This window comes from Podarcis melisellensis, assembly GCF_964234715.1.
Source record: "Podarcis melisellensis genome assembly, chromosome: 8".
Taxonomy (NCBI): domain Eukaryota; kingdom Metazoa; phylum Chordata; class Lepidosauria; order Squamata; family Lacertidae; genus Podarcis; species Podarcis melisellensis.
Window position 1 is genome coordinate 75,276,474 of NC_138540.1, and position 24,459 is coordinate 75,300,932.

The 24,459-nt window shown below is 48.4% G+C and overlaps 1 protein-coding gene across 3 annotated transcripts; it reads right to left on the minus strand.

The window, feature by feature from the left end:
- Positions 1-24,449, minus strand: LOC309375170 (chemerin-like receptor 1). Of its 3 annotated transcripts, XM_081920728.1 has the most exons (3): positions 24,380-24,449; positions 16,304-16,390; positions 1-2,284 (listed from the first exon to the last, which is right to left on the minus strand). In XM_081920728.1, the coding sequence occupies exons 1-3, from the start codon at positions 24,415-24,417 to the stop codon at positions 1,177-1,179; spliced, it is 1,233 nt and encodes a 410-aa protein (XP_081776854.1). In that variant the 5' UTR covers positions 24,418-24,449; the 3' UTR covers positions 1-1,176. The 3 variants fall into 3 exon arrangements, with proteins under 3 accessions (XP_081776854.1, XP_081776853.1, XP_081776855.1); XM_081920727.1 differs by lacking the exons at positions 16,304-16,390; positions 24,380-24,449 and adding an exon at positions 9,222-9,892; XM_081920729.1 differs by lacking the exons at positions 16,304-16,390; positions 24,380-24,449 and adding an exon at positions 9,181-9,339.
- Between the last annotated feature and the right edge of the window lie 10 nt (positions 24,450-24,459).

Consider the following 24,459-nt stretch of genomic DNA (forward strand, 5'->3'; position numbering starts at 1 on the left):
TTCTAACTACTATGGATAATTATATATATATATATATAATGTTACACACGTTCTATGCATTAACACTCATAAAGTTACCAGTACAGAAACAGAAACGTACAATACATAGAACAGTAAAAAATAAGCCTTTAAAATGTACAAACTTGGGATCCAAATGCACCATAGCTTTAAAGCAGGATCATGCCACTTTAAACAGTCATGGCTTCCCCCAAAGAATCCTGGGAAGTGTAGTCTTTCAGGGTGCTGAGAGTTTTAGGAGACCCCTTACTCCCCTCGCTGAGTTACAATTCCCAGAGGTCCCTGGGAAATGGTTTTGGTTGTTAAACCACTCTGGGAATTGTAGCTCTCTAGGGGGTATAGGGGTGAACTGCCAACTCTCAGCACCCTTAACAAACTACAGTTCCCAGGATTCTTTGGGGGAAGCCATGATTCTTTGACTGTTTAAAGTGGCATGGTACTGCCTTAAAGGTATAATGCAGATGGGTGGGGTCTTGGTTTGTCCCTCTGGGGCAGGGGTTCTCAACCTGTGGGTCCCCAGATGTCATTGGACTACAACTCCCATCATCCCTGAGCTCTGGCCTTGCTAGCTAGGGGTGTTGGGAGTTGTAGTTCAACAATATCTAGGGACCCACAGGTTGAGAAAGGCTGTTCTAGGGTTTCCATAGAGCCAGCAAACAAGCACAAGTAATCTCCAACTGCAACTAGATAATTAAGACTGTCCCTTTTACCAGCTGCCTAAATTCTGTGTTTCTGCAATACTACACTCTGCAGGATAGTTCTAGAGTAAATAATATTAGCTTCACATATCTTAAAGGTAAGATATGTACTTTGATATGCAGGCCATCCCAGCGTACAGCTTACAAAACAGCATAGACCTTGGTTGCCTCCAAGTGCCGAGCCGCCATTTTGCTTCAGGCTATTCCCAACCCGCCATCCCAAAACCACTGTTTTGTACTTGGCTGTGAATGTGGGGTGGGGAGGGAAGACTCAAGGATCAGGGTGGAGAAAAGACTAAAGCAGGGTTTCGCAAACTTGTGTCTCCAGCTGCTGTTGGACTACAACTCCCATCATCCCTAGCTAGCCGGACCAGTGGTTAGGGATCATGGGAACTGTAGTCCAACAACAGCTGGAGACACAAGTTTGTGAAACCCTGACCTACAGTTTCCCCCTTCTGCTCTAGACAAGGTGACACTCCATCTCCAGACTGGATTTGCTCTTGGTTAACACCTGCGCTGAGGTCTCGCTGAAAGCATTCTCAAACGCTGCAAGGACCGACGTCCTCAGCTTCTCCCTGAAGTCGTGCCCTACGAAGACATACAGGAAAGGGTTCAGGCAGCTGTTGACGTAGGCCAGACCTGAGGCCAAAGGTACTCCCACCACCAGAACGGTCTGCAGCCAGGGCGTTACTGTGGTGACCGACATCTCCAGGAAAGAGAAGACGTGATAGGGGAACCAGCAAATGAAGAAGGCCAAGACAACTGCCACCATGATCTTGAAGGGTCTGCCTGAGCGTGTGAGGCGGCTGCCCTTCAGCCTGGCCGTGATGATGCCGTAACAGAACAAGATGATGGTGAACGGCACCAGGAACCCAACCACGAAGCGGGTCATCACCATGGCACGGTGACGATCCTCTCCCAGCTTGGCAACCTCCTCCGAGTCCAGGTCATCCGACAAGGCAAAGTTGTTGTAGCAGTGGGTGGTATTCTCCTCGCCGGAGGAGCTCCCAGTGTCCCGGAAGAAAAGGTATGGGGAGCTGAGAGCCATGGCTGCTAACCAGATGCCCAGAGCCACCATAGAAGCCAGCCGGGGTGTGCGGTAGTTCTGGGCCCAGACGGGACAAGCCACAGAGACGCAGCGGTCCATGCTGATGACAGTGAGTAGGAAGACGCTGGCAAACATGTTGAGGAAGGCCACGGTGGTGTTGAGCTTGCACAGAGCCTTCCCAAAAGGCCAATGGAAGCCGAGGGCCATGTAGGCCACACTCAGCGGGAGGAAGAAAGTGAAGACAAAGTCGGCTAATGCCAAGTTGAGGAACCAGACAGTGTTGACAGTCCTCTTCATGCGGAAACCAGTGACGAAGATAACCAGGCCGTTCCCTATCACCCCCAGCAGGAAGGCCACACTGTAGAGCACCATGGAAAGCAGATGCATGGAGTCGCGGAGGCCGCTGTTGTCGTCAAAGTCAGGATAGTCCTCATAGTCTCCATAAAGGCTTTCTTGTGAGGTGGCATTGTCGGCCATTTTGGAGAAAGAGAACTTGAGCGAAATTGAGGTGAAGGGTGACCTGTGGGAAAAGGAACTATGGTTTGAAAGACATGGAGTAAGATTATACACATACTGATTGTTGAATGAGTTGGGTTAAAAAAAAAAATGGCCAGGCACAGATTCCACACTCTTGACCTGAAATGATTTACTCAGGCTTGTAAATGCTAGCTGCTGACTGGGTTGTTTATGATGATCGACAATCACTTCCAGAAAATTGCACAAAGAAAATCATTTCACCCCACCTTGTTAAGTCATAGATGACTCATGTTGGCATATTTGTTTCCCCCAGAAAACCATTTTCTGAGCCACTGCTATGGACTGCCACCATATTTCTAGACTTTTTCAGCAGCCAAGAGGACTGGCAACTTGGGGGTTGCTTTTAAAAAGCCTACTGGCATCCTCAAGAAGCCAATTTTTCAATCAAGCATTAGACCATGTCCACATTTGCCCAGAATCCTGTAGGATATGCACACTGCTTTATTAACTAACTTCTGAACAGGGGTTGAAAATAAGGACAGAAACTGCATACAACAGCCATGTGCAATTGGTCCATGTGCAATTGGTCCCCTCAGAGGAGGGACTGTTCTACATATTTGTTGGCAGCAAGATGCTGTAAGTGGCACCCCTCCCTGGACCTGCCCATTTCATTACTACTGCCCATTTATTTCACATCTCCTTTTAGGCAAAGCAAGTGGAAGCTAAGAAGGAAGAGAAGCGTTCAATTTTACCTAATTTGTGGTTCTCAATATGATACACCAGCAGCAGCCAGCAGCGTGCCGTCCAGATATTGTTGGGTGACAACTCTCATTTAGTCACAATCACCATGGTCACTTGTCAGTGATGACGGGCTTCGTATTACATTAAAAAATGTGTTACAGTTGGGGAAATTGCTTGCCAAAACATGCATGTTAGTCAAAATGTGTGAGTTTAGGACAAATCCACACAAAAACGTTGTTGAATTTTCATGAGGATTCTTTTTAAAAATCCAGAAATTGCTGCAGAAGAATGGTGAACTGAATTTAAGATTGGAAAAACGAGAGGCTGAGAAACCGAAAAGGACAGGTCTGCCCTATCTCTAGGGGAGGCTGTTTCCCCTTCTATCACAGCTTCATGCTAAGAGGGGCACAATCAACATGTCTCCACAGCAAGGCAGAGCAAGTCCTAGGGGCTCTGGGCGTTGGCAGCAACCCACTTCCTCGAGTATAAGAAGAGTTTGGATTTGATATCCCGCTTTATCACTACTCGAAGGAGTCTCAAAGCAGCTAACAATCTCCTTTCCCTTCCTCCCCCACAACAAACACTCTGTGAGGTGAGTAGGGCTGAGAGACTTCAAAGAAGTGTGACTGGCCCAAGGTCACCCAGCAGCTGCATGTGGAGGAGCGGGGAAGCGAACCCGGTTCCCCAGATTACGAGTCTACTGCTCTTAACCACTACACCACACTGGCACCACACTAAGCCTTGTTGGGTACCCAAGAATCCTGATGCTGGACACTTGCCCTTCCCCAGAGGCTACAAACTCAAAATGGAAATCCTGCATCTGGGGTGTGGGGGCAGCTTTGAAACTCTTTCCACAGATGCCATTTTCCATTTTTTTAAAAGCCCACCTAAAAAAATGTTTTTGGCCCTGCAAGGAAAAGCTACGGGTTCCTAACACATTTAACATTTTCAAAACTGTTTGGTTTTTTTTTCTGTTTGCTCTTCCCAGTGTTTGGGATTTATCCAAAAGCTAGAGGATTTGGTGCAAATCCCAGAGAAGGAAGATGAAAAATGCCACAAGCAGCTATACACCGTTTAGCCACTAAGTGGAAGTAGAGATTTAAACTAGCAGCAAGTTTCTCTCCAACTTCTGCGACCTGCGAGTGCTGCACACCTTCCTAGCATCTGCCTTGCGCTTTCCAACAAAGCTGGGTATCGTGCCGGAACCAGTTTCACTTTCAGGAGAAAGATCCACAGGGAGCTGTAATTTTGTAAAGGTGCTGGCAATTCTTTTCTCCAGAGTCCTAACCTTACAAGTCCTTGGGACTGAAATGAGATTGAAAGCAAGGCTTGTTTGTAATTGGATACACTCCTTTCACCTAAAGCTATGTTCTCTGACTGAACTCTTCCTCTAACCCATAGGTAGGCAGACTAAGGCCCGGAGGCCAAATCTGGCCCAATCGCCTTCTAAATCCGGCCCGCAGACGGTCCGGGAATCAGCGTGTTTTTACATGAGTAGAATGTGCCCTTTTATTTAAACTGCATCTCTGGGTTATTTGTGGGGCCTGCCTGGTGTTTTTACATGGGTAGAATGTGTGCTTTTATTTAAAATGCATCTCTGGGTTATTTGTGGGGCATAGGAATACGTTCATTCCCCCCCCTCAAAATATATTCCGGCCCCCCACAAGGTCTGAGGGACAGTGGACCGCCCCCCTGCTGAAAATGTTTGCTGACCCCTGCTCTAACCTATGGATGGGGTAATGTGGGACTTACAGCTCCCATCAGCCCCAGTCAAAGCGGCAGAACAGGACAGGGCTCCTGTTCCTTTAATACTTGTGTCAATGGGGGAGCTTCAGCAAGTGTATCTCTGTAAGCACAACTCTTAAAGGTGCAGGAGCTGTGTCCCATTCATTTATTTCAGCTAAGGTTGGGCAAATTGATTAATTTCAGGTTTTTTGTTTTTGCCAAAATTCTGTTCTCCACATTTCACGAATTTCCATTTTCGAGGCGAAGGGGAACCCTCAGGAAAATTTGCCAACATTTTATTGCGAATTTCTCCTAATACTGTACACACATTTGTATGCAATTTTGACTAATGCACGTACTTTTGCAAAGCAATTTCCCCCTCTCCAATATAATGCAGTACACTTTACCCCAATATATGCATCTTTGCAGACATTACTTGGCTGAAGAACTGCACTGCAGTTTTAGAGCTTTAGCAGGCACATGTGCTGCCCATGAGTAATTTTTTTGTTGCCATAGCCACCCTTAGGTTGGTCTGGTTGCTATAAGTCTGGCTCTCAGTCCAAAGCCCTTCCTTAAACGGGCTGACTGAGAAGTCAGTGATGGTGAAGCTGAAGTGGGGTTGGAATACAAAGGCTACCTCACCTCCATCAATGGCTACATGAACATGCAGCTTTCAAATACAGAAGAATATATTGGTGGTGCATTATCTGGGCACCTTGGTGAAGTTCTGATAAGGTGCAATAATGTCCTTTAAATAAGGGGTGAAGAAAAAGGAGGAGGAGGAGGAGGAGGAGGAGGAGGAGGAGGAGGAGGAGGAGGAGGAGGAGGAGAAATGAGAGAATAACTATTTTGGGGGGAAGTTGTTGTTTTTTAACTGTAATAAGAAATTTAGTTGTCCGGTTTTGTTAGTTTGCTTTTCAAAGGTTTTGTCAAGCAACATTTTTTTATGGCCAAAAAATAAACATTGTCACTGAAGAAAAATTACCAGCAGAGGAACACTCGGTTCAGAGCCACAGCCCCCAAAATATCATCTTTAGCCGCAGAAAAAGGATTTGTTTTGCACATGTCTTGCAGGACTTCACATTTCTTTTTCTTTCTTTCTTTTTTTGGTCTGTTAGCGCACCAGATGCCATGCAATTAGAAACTTTCCTTTGGCCAAGTCCAAAACTGCACTGCATCTGTCGTGGTTGGGGCGTTCTATGGATTGCATAGTCCAAGTGATCATTTTCCGAGGTTCTCTCCAAATTTATTTTATTCATATGTTTATTTAAAATAATTTTTGGATGCCTTTCTGGGCAAATGCCTGTCCAAAGTGGCATAAAGACAAAAGCAACAACTGAGGAATAGAATAATAATAACACAAAAAGATGCCCTAGTTCTAGGTGTTGGAAGGTTTGAAGGACTGGTGGGTCAGAGAAAGAGGAGAGGGAAAAGAGGGCAGGGCAACATCCAAAGATGATCATGTAAGGGTTGTAAGCATGGTGCCCACTGTAGAATCATAGAACTGCTGAGTTGGAAGGGACCACAAGGGACATCTAGTCCAGCCCATGCAATGCAGAAATATTTTGCCCGGCATGGGGCTGGAACCCATAACCCTGAGATTAAGAGTCTCATGCTATACCAACTGAGCTATCCCATATACTGGGGTTGGGTAGGGCAGATGTCACAGACTCCAACTTCCATCATCCCTGATCATTGGCTGGGCAGGTTGGGGCTGATGGGAGTCACAACCCAGAATCTTTGGAGGGTACTGGCAACGCCTACTGTTATCCATCTATGTCCCTGGAAGAATGCTCATAGCTACAGGGTTGCACCATCAAGAAAAAGAAAGAAGACAGCAGGTGTGGTTTGCCCTGCCCTGCCCTACAGAAACGAACAGAAGTATAGCAGAGGCAGACAGAGTTAGGATGATCAGATATCCTACTTTACAAATGACAGTCCTCTGTTGAAACCAGGCCAAGTCTGGTTGAAAGATACAGTACTGGGTTGTCCCCAACTGAGTTCTAATCAGAGGAGACCCCATGGTCTGTTCTTGTTTTTTTGTGGAGGGGGAGAAGGGAGGGAGGGGGCTTAATGAAATCTGCAATACCAACTTCTTCCAATTTCAGCCAAACCCCACACATTTGCCTTCTAAGAAGAGTTACAAAGCGGGCAGGCACCACAAAACCTAAGGTGGTTAGGAGGGAGCCGGCGTATAGCTTCCGGGTCATGTGGCCAGCATGACTAAGCCACTTCTGGCGAACCAGAGCAGCACACGGAAACGCTGTTTACCTTCAGGCCGGAGTGGTACCTATTTATCTCCTTGCACTTTGACGTGCTTTTGAACTGCTAGGTTGGCAGGAGCAGGGACCGAGCAATGGGAGCTCACCCCGTCGCGGGGATTCAAAACGCCGACCTTCTTATCGGCAAGTCCTAGGCTCTAACCCACAGCACCACCCACTTCAGGTCCGGAATGGATTGGAACAATTCTTAAATACGGGTAACTCATAACTGATGGACATTTTACTTGCATACATTTAGCTTTACACTCTTGGCAAAAAAAAAACCATTAAAAAGGAGGTGGAAAAGGGCTGAATGTTCAGAGGGGCTGCTGCAAAGAATGCCCCATCGTGAGCCATTATTCCTCAAACTCCTGAGATCAGTGGAATGTGAGCACCTTAAATTGGGCCCAGAAGCAAACTGGAAACCAAGGCACCTGTTTTGAAACAGCAGCTAGTCACTGCATTTTGGGCCACTTGAAGTTTCCAAGTAATCTTCAAGGGCAGCCCACATAGAGATTTGCGGCACTCCAAGCCTGAGCAACTTAAATAAGGGACTCTGGGACTTCAAGACTCTCATGCAGCACTGGGGTGAAACTGGGACGAGGAGCCAATACTAGCCTCATGGGGCAAAATGAGGGGGACGTGCAAAGTGGTTTGGCAATCACAATTTGATTATGGTGATTGTGCTACATTATGGCACTCAAAATTGGTAGGCATGTCAATACAGTGGTACCTCTGGTTACGTACTTAATTCGTTCCGGAGGTCCGCTCTTAACCTGAAACTGTTCTTAACCTGAAGCACCACTTTAGCTAATGGGGCCTCCTGCTGCTGCCGCACCCCGGAAGCCTGATTTCTATTCTCACCCTGAAGCAAAGTTCTTAACCCGAGGTACTATTTCTGGGTTAGCAGAGTCTGTAACGTGAAGCGTATGCAGCCCGAGGTACCACTGTAACGCTAAGTGCATCTGTTATGCTTTAATTTCCCCCCACAGATTTTTTTATTTTTAGAGTAGTTTTTTTTTTAAAGGCATGCATTCTGCTTCCACAAAGCAAACCTACATTTATTTTGCATTCAGAAAAATTACAGGCAAACGGCATCAATAATAGACTTCTGACTTATTACAGATGGAGCTTGGGAAATGCAACTGTGCCAGCCCCTAGAACAGAGATGGGGAAGCTGTTCTCTCCCCCCCCCCCCCCCGACCTTTTTGGACTGCATTCCCCCATCATCCATGACCACACTGGTGGCAACTGATTGGAGTCCAATAACACAGGAAAGGTGACAGCTTCCCTACTCCTGCACTAGAATCTCAGGCTATGGCCAGGAAGACCTGGGTTTAGGAATGCATGACTCTCACTGGGGGACCCTGACTTGGTCAACTTGCACTTTTGCCAAACCTCCCTCGCAGGGTTGTTGTGAAGGTAATAAGGAAGGGAGCTATGTGCTGCCAACTTGCAGTGCCCCCACAAACCACAGACTGCTCTCAAGGCAGGTCCCACTTCCCTGCCTTCATAGGTAAAGGTAAAGGGACCCCAGTAGCGGACGACTCTGGGGTTGTGGCGCTCATCTCGCTTTATTGGCCGCGGGAGCCTGCGTACAGCTTCCGGGTCATGTGGCCAGCATGACTAAGCCGCTTCTGGCGAACCAGAGCAGCGCTTGGAAACGCCGTTTACTTTCCCGCCAGAGCGGTACCTATTTATCTACTTGCACTTTGGCGTGCTTTTGAACTGCTAGGTGGGCAGGAGCAGGGACCGAGCAATGGGAGCTCACCCCGTTGCGGGGATTTGAACCGCTAACCTTCTGATCGGCAAGTCCTAGGCTCTGTGGTTTAACCCACAGTGCCACCCGCGTCCCTGCCTTCTTATCTACACCCAATCGAGGGGGTGGCATTGCTGGCCAGCTTCCTCCCCCTTAGCCTCAGTGTTGTCCAGTGTTTTGCACCTCAGCATGGAAGAGGATGGAGATGAAAAGTAGAATTAATTGGCTCCACCAGCCATTAGCTCTGGCTCCACATACTGTTAGGCTTCTGTTTCTGGCCCTACCATTCTCCAATGCACACCACCCACCACTGCGTGCTGCAATGAGAAGGAAGGAACAAACAAACAAACAAAGGAGGTGCAATAGCAATCTATAAACTTCCTGAATGGGTGTTCAAACCCTACATACCACCCCACCAACGATGCTACTGAAGGGAAACTATATCAGCCTTACCTTTGAGCCCTTATCTCCCTAAATCTTTCGGCTTTTCTCACCTTCCTGGCCTCCGTACCTCTGGTTCTGGGGCTCTTCGGGGACCTTCTGTCTGTCTCTGAGCTCTCTGAGAGCCTCTGATCCCTCGCAGGCTAGAGAGACTCACAGGTTGGGTGTGTGCATTCCTAGGGAGATGGAGAGTCCGGACGTGTGGCTTGAGGGATCGTCCATTACCCGCAAACCATTGCTCAATCACATTACTTTGGCAGCCTGCAGAGAGCTGGCACTGGGATCGCAGCAGGGGCAGGCTTAACCCTTTAACCCCTGGGCTAAACAACGGCTCGGCGCAGCACTGACGTTCCTCGCAGCCCACCTCAAACATACCACGGCGGTATTGGGAAAGTCTCGGCACTCCAGAACAGGAGCTAGTATTATATCAATCATCCAGCCCAGTTAATTGCTTCCAGAGGGTGAGGTGAGCTAGAGGTCATAGCCCATACCTAGCGTAAAGATCCCTTCCCAAACGATCACCTTTCAGGCAAAGGTCCCAGAGTAAAACTCAGATTTGTTTGGTTGGGAGAGCTCAGTTCTCAACTTCAGCTTGCAAAAACAGAGTAAATTTCAAAAGTAAAAAAAAATAAAAGCAGTGTTAGGGTTATTGAATGGATTTTAATAAGTACTGGATTGATCTCAAGGAGTTTGCCTGTGCATGCTAGGACTTCCTCTGTGTCAAAGTTTGGCATGGCTTAGTTTCAACTTAAAAAAAGGTACGTGTTATATACTTGGATACTAGAATGCAACAACTGATTGGCTTGCAGGTAAAGACCAATCAGGCTCCAGGAGGAAGTTAATCAGCTTATTAGGCCAATAGGATCGTAGAATGCAACAACTGATTGGCCTGCATTAAAAGACCAATCAGGCTCCAGGAGGGAAGCAGAATCAGCCAATCAGACGGAACTCATTGTGTAAATAATGTATATAAAAGCCTGAGGTTTGAGGGGCAATTCAATCACTGTTTTACAAGGTGCAATAAAGAGCATGAAATCACTACAGGACTTCAAATATATTTCAGTATGTGTCCCACCGAAGGAGCGAGGTAGACCAGGGCAACAGATAGTTCTTGGGTTTCTAGAGATGATGACTCATGCTTCTTCTTCCCAGAAGGTCCTGGCACAAACTGATCCCGCACATCACCTAACAGAATGCCTGCTATCCATTCCCACATTCTGACTTGAAGGCACTTACCAGTTACAGGCTCAGGCGTTATCATCAGCCTTGTTTCTTCTCTCTAATTTTCCTCCATTGTTGACCATCTAGCCTAGCAGTGGGGAGCCTCCAACCCACAGTCTGAATTAGGCCCACGGGACCATTTGCCCCAAATGACACTTGCCTGCCCCATACCTAGGAATGGGGGTGAAGCTCAGATTGCATTTAAAGTCAATGCTACCTAATTCACACTTTCTGAAATGCCAACCCCAAACCCAAACATCCTCTTCAAACCCAAACAAGTCGCCCTTCTCTGAATTTTGCAATGCGGTTCTCCAGCCAGGAAACAGCTGCAAAAAAAAGAAGAAGCAGCATATACTGGGGTAAAGAGTGCATAAAAATGCAAATATTGGTGAAAATGACCAAAGAGATGCATTGTATTAGGGGACGTTGCTTTGCAAAGATGTGTCCATTAGGGGAAATGCACACCAAAATGCTGACAAATATTTATTTTAAAAAATATATATTTAAAAACGCCAACAGATTTGGGAAAATGCGGAGAAATGAAGTTAAAATTGGAAGGATGAGAAACTGAAATTGATAGGCCTGCCTATCACTACCCACAACTGATCTCAAAGGGAGCCTTCAAATGTACCAATCCCTGCCCAAAGTGAGATAGATATATAGATACAGTGGTACCTCGGGTTAAGAACTTAATTCTTTCTGGAAGTCTGTTCTTAACCTGAAATTGTTCTTAACCTGAGGTACCACTTTAGCTAATAGGGCCTTCTCAACCTGAAGCAAAGTTCTTAACCCGAGGTACTATTTCTAGGTTAGCAGAGTCTGTAACCTGAAGCGTCTGTAACCCGAGGTATCACTATGTAGATGTAGATGTAGATGATGTAGATGTAGATGTAATCTCAGCTGATTGGTGCTAACTACAACCCCTGCTGGAATCAAGACCCCCCTGAGTGCAGCCAGACGCTGTAGAAAGTGGGAAACGCAATCAGTGCCAATCAGTTGAACAGCACTTGACTGCAGCTCCCATTGTGATGGACTGCAGGGATGGTCCTTTGAAGCTCCATGAGTTCAAACTGGGCTGCAAAGAAAGGAAGGAAAGGAATCAGGAGCACACTTGGAATATTCTCCCAACTCTTTCCTTTGAAGCCAGTCCTCCTGACGTCACGGTGACCCACGAGGGCGGGGCTGCTCAGAATCTACCCTGCCAGCTGGATCTTTTCCTTCGCCCCTGACGCAGAACTCTCCTGGAGAACTCCAAAAATTGCACTCTTATCTTTTTGACTGTATTTTGGCTGGCCTAATAGAAGTATTGCTCTAATATGGGTTTTGGAATTTTACTTGCGGCCAAAGGCAAATAGATAGTTGAATAATAATCAGTCTTATTACTCTTCCATGTCAGTTTTGCATGTGTCAATTTCCACCCTATTTTTACATTAACCTGCCATTTAAAAAACCAACATATCAATACAAAGCTTTGTATTTAAATGCAGCCATGACTGTTTAAATAGGAATGATACTGCTTTAAATGTATAGTGCAGATGAGTAGTAGTAGTAGTAGTAATAGTAATAATAATAATAATATTATTATTATTATTATTATTATTATTATTATTATTATTATTAATTTATTTATACCCCACCCATCTGGCTGGGTTTCCCCAGCCACTCTGGGCAGCTTCCAACAAAATATTGAAATACAATAGTCTGTCAAACATTAAAAGATTCCCTAAACATGGAATCCCTCCTAATATGCACATTTTTAATGCACTTTTTCCTAATGCTCACCTTTTTTGCAAGCTATTTCCCCTAATGGAAATGGTTTCTACGTATAAATTTGTTTTAATTGCTTTAATTATGAGATTGTTTTACACATGTTTTACTCTAGACATTTTTACAGCTAAATCACTTCGGGATGTTTCATAGGAAGTGATTCACAAATGGAATGCAATAATATAATGCTTTCGTGGATGTTTCCTTTACTGATAAATGCATTTCCATGCACAATTGACCCTAACCTGCTCATTCTTATACACATTCTCTTGCTTAGAGATCTGCATCAGAAAAGTACGAATTTTGCAGGGCATTAAAATTCAAGCCAAACTGAATTCATTCCCTATCCCTAGTATGTTCCCAGCTGAAACAAAATTGCTTATGCTAGTGGCCAAATGATGGGCATAACACCTGCAGTGGAGACACCTGGGCAACTGCAATAGCTTCTTTTGTAATGAAGCAGGCAATCCTATAGACAAGAAGCTGGTGTAAGTTAAGCAGGCATAAAGTACATCAGATCAAAAATCCATTCACTGCTGGGTGAGTCCCCCTAAGTCTGGCAGAGGGAAAACAAGCCTTCAAAATAGTGTTAGAGTTACACCACCTTTTCACTGGCTTAGCAGGTCATGTGACTGAGCTAAACAGGTTCAGGATCCAGCCTAAGTCCCTCCTCTATGGTCCCAAAATTCCATGCCCCTGCAACACCCAATTTTCAGAGCTTAGATGGGGAATATATGTTGGTGCATAACTCTGGTCCTAAAAGATCTTCACTGGTTCCCAGTACGTTTCCGAGCACAATTCAAAGTGTTGGTGTTGACCTTTAAAGCCCTAAACGGCCTTGGTCCAGTATACCTGAAGGAGCATCTCCAGCCCCATCATTCAGCTCAGACACTGAGGTCCAGCTCTGAGGGCCTTCTGGCAGTACCCTCACTGTGAGAAGTGAGGTTACAGGCAACCAGGCAGAGGGCCTTCTTGGTAGTGGCACCCATCTTGTGGAACGCCCTCCCATCAGATGTTAAGGAAATAAACAACTACAGTGGTACCTTGGGTTAAGAACTTTATTCGTTCCAGCAGTCCGTTCTTAACCTGAAACTGTTCTTCTTGGAACTTTGAAGTGCCAGGCATAGCTCTAATGGCTTTAGCCCAAGCGTAGCAGAGTTTTCCTGCACAGCGAAGAAGCTAGTTGAGGTGGAAATGACTAGTCAGCTAGACTCAGAATAACTATTTACAGGATTTATTAAAAGGAAAAATAAAACCAGCAGAGTTTCTGCATACAAAACAAAGCAAAATAAATCCTTTCTTTCTCTCTCTCTACACAGCACTCCTAACTCCTAACACACCACACCCCAAACCAAACTGTGCTAGCATTCCTAGATAACAGAGTTGAGTGCTGGTCGTTAACCAATCAGAGTAAGTAGTTTCTAGGTCAAGCAGACCTTGGCTTTCTGCCAAGAGAAATTGACACTGCCTTGTGTTAATTGTGTGAAGCCAGAATCTGTAAGTTTTCATGAGAATCAATTAACAGAAACTGAACAGTTCTTAACCGGAAGCACCACTTTAGCTAATGGGGCCTCCTGCTGCCGCCGTGCCGCCTCGCCGCGATTTCTGTTCTCATCCTGAAGCAAAGTTCTTAACCCGAGGTACTATTTCTGGGTTAGGAGAGTCTGTAACCTGAAGCGTCTGTAACCCGAGGTACCACTGTATCTGACTTTTAGAAGACACCTGAAGGCAGCCCTGTTTAGGGAACTTTTTAATGTTTGATGTTTTATTGTGCTTTTAATATTCTCTTGGGAGCTGTCCGGAGCGGCTGGGGAGGCCCAGCCAGATAGGTGAGGTATAAGTATTATTATTATTATTATTATTATTATTATTATTATTATTATTATTTTATCATTAAGATTGCTCCCTTGGGGGGGGGGGAATCACAAGATTTCTTTTTCTAGAAACAGGTGTACATGTCCTCTCCTCCTTCAAATTTATACATTAAAATGAAATGAAAGAGGAGAAAACCTTCCAAAATGGTAATTTCAGCATCAGCTTCCCGAAAATGCCATGCAGAATTTGCAGGCTCTTATCCCTAGCCCCAGGAAGACAGCAACGCCTGGCGGCTAGAGCTGGGGCTGGTTGCCAGGACACGGGCCCACTCACAAACAAGGCAAACAGAGCGGCCGCAATCTCAGAGCATTTCTGACCACAAGCCATAGCTGTGACAAAGCCAGGCTTCCCATGGGCAAAGTGGCAAGCAACACCCATTTGAGGCTCCGTGGCCAGAATGGCTCAGGCATTACGATCAGTTGTGGGGTTGCTGGTTTTTTGTTTTGTTTAAGTGGGGAAAAATCCATCATTAAGAAAATAAAGCCTAGACATATATAGCCTCCCGCAATTTGCTGTGCCCAAGGAAGTTCCCGGACTTTCAGAATCAGCCCTGCGCTCTAGGATAAACAGTGAAGCCACCAGTTACTTACTGAGTTCTCATCCCCAAGCCCAGACAGATGGATTTTCACTAGGGAATCAGAGGGTGGTAGATGGGTAACAGAGAGTCATCCCAAACTAATATTGTTCTAACCCAGTTTATCGGGGGTGTTGTGGGACCTCAAGGAATGGAAAGGGGGAAAGCTGGGAGATGAGCAGAGGAGAGCAAAAGCTGAGGGTGGGGAAGGACAAGAGAGCTACCCTTCAAAGACAGTGTGGAGTAGTGGTTAGAGTGTTGGGCTTGGATCTGGGAGACCAGGGTTCAAATCCTCACTCAGCCCCAAAGCCCGCTGGGTGGCTTTCAGACGGTCACTGTCTCTCAGCCTAGCCTGCCTCACATGGTTGTGAAGACAGAATGGAGAGGAGGGGAAACCAAATTTGCCTCGTTGAGAAAAGGGGGGCGGGGATATGAACGTAATGATTATTTTTTAAAAGGGCATTTTGGCGTTCTCTGCAAGTCTGCAAAAGCTGCTACCCTATAACAATTATTAGGTCAGTCGGCCGTAATTATAACACATGATGACGCCACTAAAAGCATTGCATTGATTAATTCATATTGGGATGCCTGCTAATTGCTTCTTAGCCCCTCCATGTCTTATATTCTGTATTGCACAGTACCATCCCAGTGTAATACTTTTCTTATTTTCTGTCTCGTTTAAAATAAAATTTTAGACGTTTATTTATTTATTTACTTGTTGAAAAGCCTAAAAGGACAAAGAGCCGTCTTTGAGCGTAGAAAAACTTCCCAGAGGGGTCGCCCAGAGGCACATCTCACTCGCCCTAGGTCAGCGGCTGCTGACATACCTGTTTTAAAGGCATCGCAGGCAGGCGCAGACTGGGCTTGCATTGCAGGCTGCAGGGGGAAATTGTAGCAAGCATTTGCCCAGATTCCAGAGATTAATCTGGGTGAGTCTGTTAAGCAAAATAACAAACACAAAGGAGTCCCCTAGCACATTAAGAGATTAACAAAAGCATTTCAGCCAAAAACTTTACGTGGACCGTTGCCCACTTCACCAGATGTATCAAGTGTGACTCTAGGTTGATGCACACACAGAAGAAAGTTATTACGCAGCAAGACCAGATGGCCCAGTGGTGTAAGAGAGTAGACCTTTAACTCTTCTCGCTGGACCGCCTTTTCATTTGTGTGCCTGAGGTACACAGCCTGAGGTACTGTGTTTTCACTGAAAAATGTTGGAGGGTATGGAGTTATCCAACCCCTGAGCTGTCTGAAGGCAATCCTATACAGTGGTACCTCGGGTTAAGTACTTAATTTGTTCCAGAGGTCCGTACTTAACCTGAAACTGTTCTTAACCTGAAGCACCACTTTAGCTAATGGGGCCTCCCACTGCTGCCGCGCCACTGGAGCACGATTTCTGTTCTCATCCTGAAGCAAAGTTCTTAACTTGAAGCACTATTTCTGGGTTGGCGGAGTCTGTAACCTGAAGCGTATGTAACCTGAAGCGTATATAACCCGAGGTACCACTGTATAGTGAATATTTTAAAAAAATAAAAATGTTTCATGTTTTATTATGTTTTTATATGTACTGGAAGCTGCCCAGAGTGGCTGGGGCGACCCAGTAAGATGTGTGAGGTATAAATATTAAAATTATCCTCGTGGAATGGGAGAAATGTTGGAGGGTATGGCAGTAGATAAATGAAATAAATAAATAAATACCTTATTTGCCGAGTGAGGCCATAGGGTACCCCACCACTACCACTTCCTGAATACCTGGTCTGGACTCCACAAAAGTTGTTTTTGCTGCTGCAGTAACAAAACCAAAGTCTCTATGCTGCCATTACTGGCACAAGCCATAATTAGAGGGCTTTAGTGCTGAGAAGACAGAAGGCAGGGAAACAAAAACTTGAAAATAAACCAGTCCTCCCCCTTCGCTGCTGACAACCCCAAATGCAAACCTCTTGCAAGCACGGCTTCCTCAGACAGTGTCCCTGTGTTCAAGTGGGCCTGATCCCCAGGTAGGCATTACTTAGGTATTCAGCCTGCTATTGCAGTCCTGTACCCACTTACCTGAAAGCAAACTCTGGAGAAATCAATGGGTCTTCTTTCTGAGCAGACACGCATAAGATTGCATGGTTAGCGCGCTATATTCCAACAAGTCTCAGGGAGGCGACAGCCCAGACAGCAGCATAAATGCCAACCTCCCTTAGCTCAACTGTACAGCGATGGTTATTTATATGACCGTTTTTCCAGATTTCTGCAAGCTGCGGTTGGCTCCCTCCCTGCAAATTAAAACTGAAGGGCACGCTTCGGTCTTACACCTGTAACGGTTTTCATTGCCCAGGGGGTGGAACAGTGAACCCCACCTGCTTGCAGGGGACCCCCCCCCATATTGCTGCATGACTCATTGGAACGGGTGTGTCTCCTCTGAAGTTTAAACTACGTATTACAGAGCGTTCTGTGATTCTTTACTTCTTTCTTTAACCCCCAACAGGCCAGGGCAGACTGTGTCTGAGTTGAAGGATGGAGAGACATGGAACAGAGAAAGCTCATAGTTTGGGAGTTATTTCTGTTAGGCAATTTATGGCGCAGCAATGTGTTTGGCAATGGTCTGCAATTACTATGCCCTGAAGACAGGCCGTTCTCTAGTACCCGCTAACAACAAGCAAGACCGGATCCTGACTCAGCCTGCTGGCTCAGGTGCCTTCATTGTGAAGTTGGTGTATTCCCTGGCATGGTATATATTCTCTGTAACGCTGATAGCTGTGTTTAATCGTTCAGCCCAGATACTGAGGTCCAGCTCCGAGGGCCTTCTGGCAGTTCCCTACCTGCAAGAAGTGAGGTTACAGGGAACTAGGCAGAGGGCCTTCTCAGTAGTGGCACCCACCCTGTGGAATGCCCTCCCATCAGATGTCAATGAAATAAACAACTATCTGACTTTTAGAAGACATCTGAAGGCAGCCCTGTTTAGGGAATTTTTTTAATGTTTTAAGTTTTATTCTGTTTTCAGTCCTTTGTTGGGAGCTGCCCAAAGTGGCTCAGGAAACCCAGCCAGGTGAGGTATAAATGTTGTTGTTGTTGTTGTGTTGAATTGCCAGTGATTTTGTTTGTTTACGGGGCGGGGTGGAAGAGATTTTTTTGAGTTTGCAGATTTCATCAGCATTGTCAGGGTTTCTGGGAGAGAGGAGGAGATGACAGAGGAGACGGAGAGCGAGTGGGAGGAGGGGCAGAAGGATGAGGAAGAAGATGACGGAATTCTGAGGGAATCCACGAGTCTGAGCAGCGAGTCAGAGGATTCTCAAAAGGGGGTTACCTTAATCAAGCAAAGGGGAGGAGAAGGGAGAAGCGGAGAGGAGCCCAGTGGAAGACAGAGGAAGCAAGAGACGTCTCAGCCGGAACGGAGTAAAGGGGGTGGAGTCGTCAGCCTCTCGGAGGGAGCAGGATTAGGAGAGAACAGAGAGAGGGGGTTGGAGCAGGGTGTTCAGCCGGAAAGGGTGGAGAGCAGAGCAGGGGGTGGTGTAGCGGTCGAAAGAAAGGTCAGCAGCAACGTACGCGCGCCAAGTTCAAACGTAGAGGCGCGCGGAAGTGGAGAGAGCTCAGGGGAGGAGCCCGGCCCTAAAGCCAGAAAGAGGGGGGAAGAGGCGGCAGAGGATTCAGCCTCAGGCGAGTCACGGAGAGAGGGAACCCAGGGGGGCAGGAAGACCCTGCGGAAAAGAAAGGAGAGGAAGAGGTGGTCTAGAGCCAGGCTATTAAGTTGGTGCGGAAGAGGGGAGGAGTCAGAGGGGACTTCAGCGGTCTAACGTGGCAGACGTACGGCCACAATGCTGAACTGTATGAGAAGCAGAAATCTTCAATAAACTTTTCCTGTAAATAAGCTGCAACGGAGTGAGGTCTCTTGTGAGCTGGGACCAGACCTGGGTGGCCGTGACAGTAAGTCCCCTCTCTCAAAGCAAAAATTTTTTTTTTGCGAAGCTCACGAACGGGAGCAGCCATGAGCGCTGAGGAGCAGCTGGTTGCATTGCGGAATCAGGTTACCGCTCTCACATCGGCAGTCATTGCTTCGCAGAAGAAGAATGACGACTTGGAGAAGACGTGCCAGGATTTGCAGGCAAGGTGGGAGCGCGCGGACAAGGCGGGGGCCCCAGGATCCAGAGCGGAGGGCATTGCGCTTGGACGGAGGGGGGGTGCCCTAGTTCCGCATTTTAATGGCAACTTGCAGGACTATCCCAATTTCAGAGCGGACGTTGTATATGCACTGCACTTACTCCGTCACGATTTTAAAGATGAGGAGGAGAAAGTGGGGTTCATTGTTTCGCACCTGCATGGGGAGGCCAGGGCTTGGCTACGCAATTTGTGGCGCGAAGATGGACCGGCCCGTCGCGATTCAACTGCGTTCATCAGAGCGATGGATTCTTGTTTTCAATCCTCTGTGGATGTGGACATTGCGCGCCGTCAAATGCACGGGCTGAGGCAGGGGAAAGCGACTGTGCGCCAATACCACTCTAAATTTTTTGCATTGCTCACCGCCTTAGATTGGCCAAAGGACAGTAAACCGGTCAGAGATCTTTTTTGGGAGGGATTGAGCCCCCCCATCAAGGATGAGATCGCTAGGGGGGACAGACCCCAGACCCTAGAAGACGTGGTGCAACGGGCTTTAGCTCTTGGAATTCGACATGAGGGGCGTCCGTGGCATGAGGAGGACGGGCCCCAAGCGCGTGCGCAAGCAAGGACTCTCCCTTTTGTGCACAGGGACTTCAGCCGTGCGCACCCCTCGCCAATGGGGAAGGACAGAGAGGAGCCAATGGAGATTGGTGGTGCTAGGGCTCAGAAGCCATCCCAGAGCCCTGTCCCTGGTGCAGCCAAAGCGAAGCCTCCTAGAGGAACCAGGAAGTGTTACATCTGTGACAGTGCGCACCATATGGCGAAAGAGTGCCCCCAGAGGCTCCAGAAGCACACTGCAGCGCTGGCAACTGTAACAGCAGAGGTGCAACCAGGGGAGCAGCTTCAGGGAAACGACAGTGCCTGGCTGGAAGCAGAGCTACTGGGGCTCAGCCAGGCGGATCTGTAGACAAGCCCCCAGCATCACTGCAGAGCGTAGACCCTTTGCCTCCCAAACCGGCAGTTCTGCTCACAGCAACACTCCAGTTGCCTGATGGGAGACTCCTCGAGGTTCCAATAACGATCGATTCGGGAAGCAACGCCGACTTCATGGGACTGCAGTTCGTTAAGCAGCACAACATGGCGCTCCTGCCTGCAACGACGCCTCTGAACGTGGTCACGGTGGACGGCAGGAAGTTGCTGGGGGGGCAAGTGGTGCAGCAAACCCCTCCCATGATGATGCAGATTGGCAACCATCGAGAGCTTATTAGTTTCAATGTCACCCACTTATCGGACACACCCATCGTGTTAGGCATGAGTTGGCTGGAGAGGCACAGTCCCGCGGTTGCGTGGTACCAGAGGCAGATCAACTTTTGTTCATCGTATTGTGCTCAGCATTGCTTTCAGACCGATCAGGGAGGAGAAGCTGAGCAGCCATTGCATCTGGGTATGGTACAAACAGTGCCTCACAAGTACCAGGAATTCTTGGAGGTTTTCTGTGAGAAGGAAGCTGACAAGTTGCCGCCTCATAGACCTTACGACTGCGCGATTGATTTAGTGCCAGGGGCGCAATTGCCTGCTGCCAAGCTGTACTCCATGTCGGAGGACGAAATGCAAGAGCTTCGGGAGTTCATAGACCATAACCTCAAGCGCGGTTTCATCCAGGAATCTAAAGCAGCGGGAGGCAGCCCTGTTTTCTTTGTGAAGAAGAAGGACACGCCCCAAAAAAGGCTTATAGTGGATTACAGGTTCATCAACAGCTTGACTAAGCCCAAAGCTTTCCCCATGCCCAAGATTGACGACCTTTTAGCGACCGTCAGGAGGGGCAAGGTTTTCACCAAGCTGGACCTACGTGGAGCTTACAATCTCATCCGCATCCGGAAAGGAGATGAGTGGAAGACCGCCATGTTCACCCCTCTGGGCACATACGAATACAGAGTCATGCCTTTCGGCCTCCAAAATGGCAGCCACGTTTTTCAAGCATTTATGCACCACGTGCTAGCAGGTCTCCTCTACAAAAAGTGTGTCTGCTTTCTCGACGATATCCTGATTTTCTCGGAATCGCCGGAGGATCACGATAAGGACGTGAGGGAGGTCCTGCAGAGGCTGAAGGAACACAGGCTGTACGCCAAGTTGGAAAAGTGCCAGTTTGATGTCAGAGAGGTTGATTTCCTTGGCTACAAGTTGTCCGACGAGGGACTGGCCATGGACAGGGCTAAGGTTCAAGCGCTGTTGGACTGGAAAAGCCCTCGAAATCGGAAAGAGGTCCAGAGGTTCATCGGCTTTGCCAATTTTTACCGCAAGTTTATTAAAGGTTTTGCGAACGCGACGGCGGCGATCACTGACACCCTCAGTTCCAAGAAGAAGAAGTTCGTCTGGACCGAACAAGCGGAGCGGTCCTTCCGGACGCTTAAGGGTCTTTTCGCCTCCGAAGAGCAGCTGCTCCACGTGAATCCCGGCAGACCCATGCGGGTAGAGACCGATGCGTCAGATAGAGCGGTTGGGGCCGTTCTTTTGCAAGAGGATTCACAAGGCAACTGGCGACCGGGTGCGTTCTACTCCCGGAAGCTCAGCAAGACGGAGCGCAATTATACCATATGGGACAGGGAGTTGTTGGCCATTCATGCAGCTTTCAAAGCGTGGCGACACTTCTTAATAGGAGCCAAGCACACGGTGCAGGTCCGCACGGATCACAAGAACTTAGAGTATTGGCGGACGGCTAAGTTGCAGACCCAGCGACACATGCGCTGGGCGGAGTTCTTTGCGGACTTCGACTTCAAAATAGAATACATCCCAGGAGACTCCAATGTTATTGCAGACGCGCTGTCCCGAAAGCCGCAATACTTGGAGGAAGCAGCTCCAATCGCAGCAAAGCACATTTTCGCACCGCAGGCGTGGACGTGCGCTACCATCGCAGTCGACCTGGACGCGGTGCGACGCGCGTTGCAAAGGGATCAGTTTGCACAGTCTAAGATGGAGGAGCTACGCGGAGGGTCGCGACACAACGATGAGTTTCAATTACAAGATGGACTTTTGACTCGTAAGGGTGCCCTTTACGTGCCCACCGACGATCTTCGAGCCAAGGTTCTGCAACAGTTGCATGACGCCCCTAGTGCAGGCCATTTCGGCAAAGAAAAGACGATGGAGTTGGTGGCTAGAGACTTTTGGTGGCCCCAGATGAGAGGAGAGGTGGCGGACTACGTCGCCAGGTGTGATATCTGCCAGAGGTCCAAACCAGTGCACCAGAAGCAGGCGGGATTGCTAGAACCGCTGGAGACACCGCAGCAACCATGGGAGAGGGTAGCGTTGGACTTTGTTACAGACCTGCCCAGCTCCAGAGGTAAGACGGCGGTGTTAGTGGTGGTGGACTTGTTCACCAAGATGGCGCACTTCATCCCTTGTGCCAAGGTGGCGACGGCAGAACAGACCGCAAAGCTCTTCATCGATCACGTCTTCAGAGTGCATGGACTTCCGCAGTCCGTCTTGTCCGACAGGGGGCGCCAGTTTGTTTCCACTTTCTGGCGAAAGCTTCTGGGCATCTTGCACGTCAAAATCAACCTGACATCGGCGAGGCATCCACAAACCAACGGTCAAGCGGAGAGGGTCAACGCGATCATGCAGCAGTACCTGCGGTGCTACGCCAACCAGCGACCTGCGGCGTGGGTGGACTATCTGCCGATGGCTGAATTCGCCTACAACAACACGAAACACGCTTCCACCGGGGTGACGCCTTTCTTCGCGAACAATGGCCGTCATCCCAGAACCTTCCCGAGATTTGCGGCACCAGGAGGGGGGGGGCCTCAAGATGCCGACCAGTTTGCAGCGGAGTTGCAAGAGGTGCACGAGGAGCTGCGGAGACATTTGGAGCTGGCAAAACAGGCGTATAAGGTGCAGGCCGATAAGCACAGGAGGGCGGGAGAGGACATCCAGGTTGGGGACTGGGTGTGGTTAGCAGCCCACGCGATGCCGGCCAGGTCATTGGCCAAGAAGAAGTTAGGACACAGGCAGCTAGGGCCATATCAAGTTGAGGCTAAGATCAATCCGGTGGCTTTTCGTCTAGCCCTTCCGGAAGGTTCCAGGGTGCACCCGGTCTTTCATAGGTCGGTGCTCACTCCCTACAAAACCCCACACAGGTTTCAAGAGTCAGGAGCACCCCCAGAGCCACGTAGGAGGGCGCCTGAGAGGGGGGAATCGCCAAGACCAGAACCTCTTAACGAGGTCACAGAGATACTGGACTCGAGATGGGGGGAGGAGGGAGTTGAATATTTTCTCGCCAGGGAGGGCACACCAGCCACTGCTAATAGTTGGGTGCCAGGCTACGAGTTAGACGAACCCCTTTTGAAAGAAGAGTTCCATGCACTTTTCCCACATAGACCCATGCCAGCTGAGTACTTTGATGACTGGCTTTTCACACCCACATTGTCAGATAGCACGTTCAGGGGTTTCTCTTCCCCCGAGGAAAGAACACCAGAATCAAGCCCGCCCAGGGGATCGTGCTCGGGGGTGGACACGGAAACCCCTTATTGGTGGGAGGAGCAGCCAGAGGAGGAATGGCGTAAGAGGTGGCTGATAGGTCCTTGGCGGGCAGCACCGGAGGAAGTAGCGATGGAAGCAGAGACTGAGAAGCATTTGGGGGAAGAACCCGACTTCGAATACACTTACACAGAACTGCCAGCAGAGAACATTGACGTAGACGACCTGTATCCTGAGCCTACCCCCGAAGAGCCGCAGTTTCCACAACCGGTCCCCGGCGAGCGGGAGGGGGGAAGGGGGGGCTTCGAGGGGGGGATGGATGTCAGGGTTTCTGGGAGAGAGGAGGAGATGACAGAGGAGACGGAGAGCGAGTGGGAGGAGGGGCAGAAGGATGAGGAAGAAGATGACGGAATTCTGAGGGAATCCACGAGTCTGAGCAGCGAGTCAGAGGATTCTCAAAAGGGGGTTACCTTAATCAAGCAAAGGGGAGGAGAAGGGAGAAGCGGAGAGGAGCCCAGTGGAAGACAGAGGAAGCAAGAGACGTCTCAGCCGGAACGGAGTAAAGGGGGTGGAGTCGTCAGCCTCTCGGAGGGAGCAGGATTAGGAGAGAACAGAGAGAGGGGGTTGGAGCAGGGTGTTCAGCCGGAAAGGGTGGAGAGCAGAGCAGGGGGTGGTGTAGCGGTCGAAAGAAAGGTCAGCAGCAACGTACGCGCGCCAAGTTCAAACGTAGAGGCGCGCGGAAGTGGAGAGAGCTCAGGGGAGGAGCCCGGCCCTAAAGCCAGAAAGAGGGGGGAAGAGGCGGCAGAGGATTCAGCCTCAGGCGAGTCACGGAGAGAGGGAACCCAGGGGGGCAGGAAGACCCTGCGGAAAAGAAAGGAGAGGAAGAGGTGGTCTAGAGCCAGGCTATTAAGTTGGTGCGGAAGAGGGGAGGAGTCAGAGGGGACTTCAGCGGTCTAACGTGGCAGACGTACGGCCACAATGCTGAACTGTATGAGAAGCAGAAATCTTCAATAAACTTTTCCTGTAAATAAGCTGCAACGGAGTGAGGTCTCTTGTGAGCTGGGACCAGACCTGGGTGGCCGTGACAAGCATGCTCTTCTAAAATATACATATTGTTTTATGTAAGTTGCTTCGGGGTGCACTTGTTGCCATTGACCAAGCAATCAATTTTGTTAAATAAAATAAGCAAATAATAGAGAAGAGGGTGGAACTTTGGAAGCAAACCTTGGGATGAGAATAGCGGTGCTGCAAAGCCTGCCCATATTTTCATTTGTGGAACATCAGAGGCATGCCTTAGGGCCGGG

Coding starts and splice junctions, on each gene's coding strand:
- LOC309375170 (XM_081920727.1), bottom strand. CDS start 9,541: ATGTTTGAGGTGGGCTGCGAGGAACGTCAGTGCTGCGCCGAGCCGTTG. Junction 2,285..9,221: donor GAGGTACGGAGGCCAGGAAG/GTGAGAAAAGCC, acceptor CTTTTCCCACAG/GTCACCCTTCACCTCAATTT.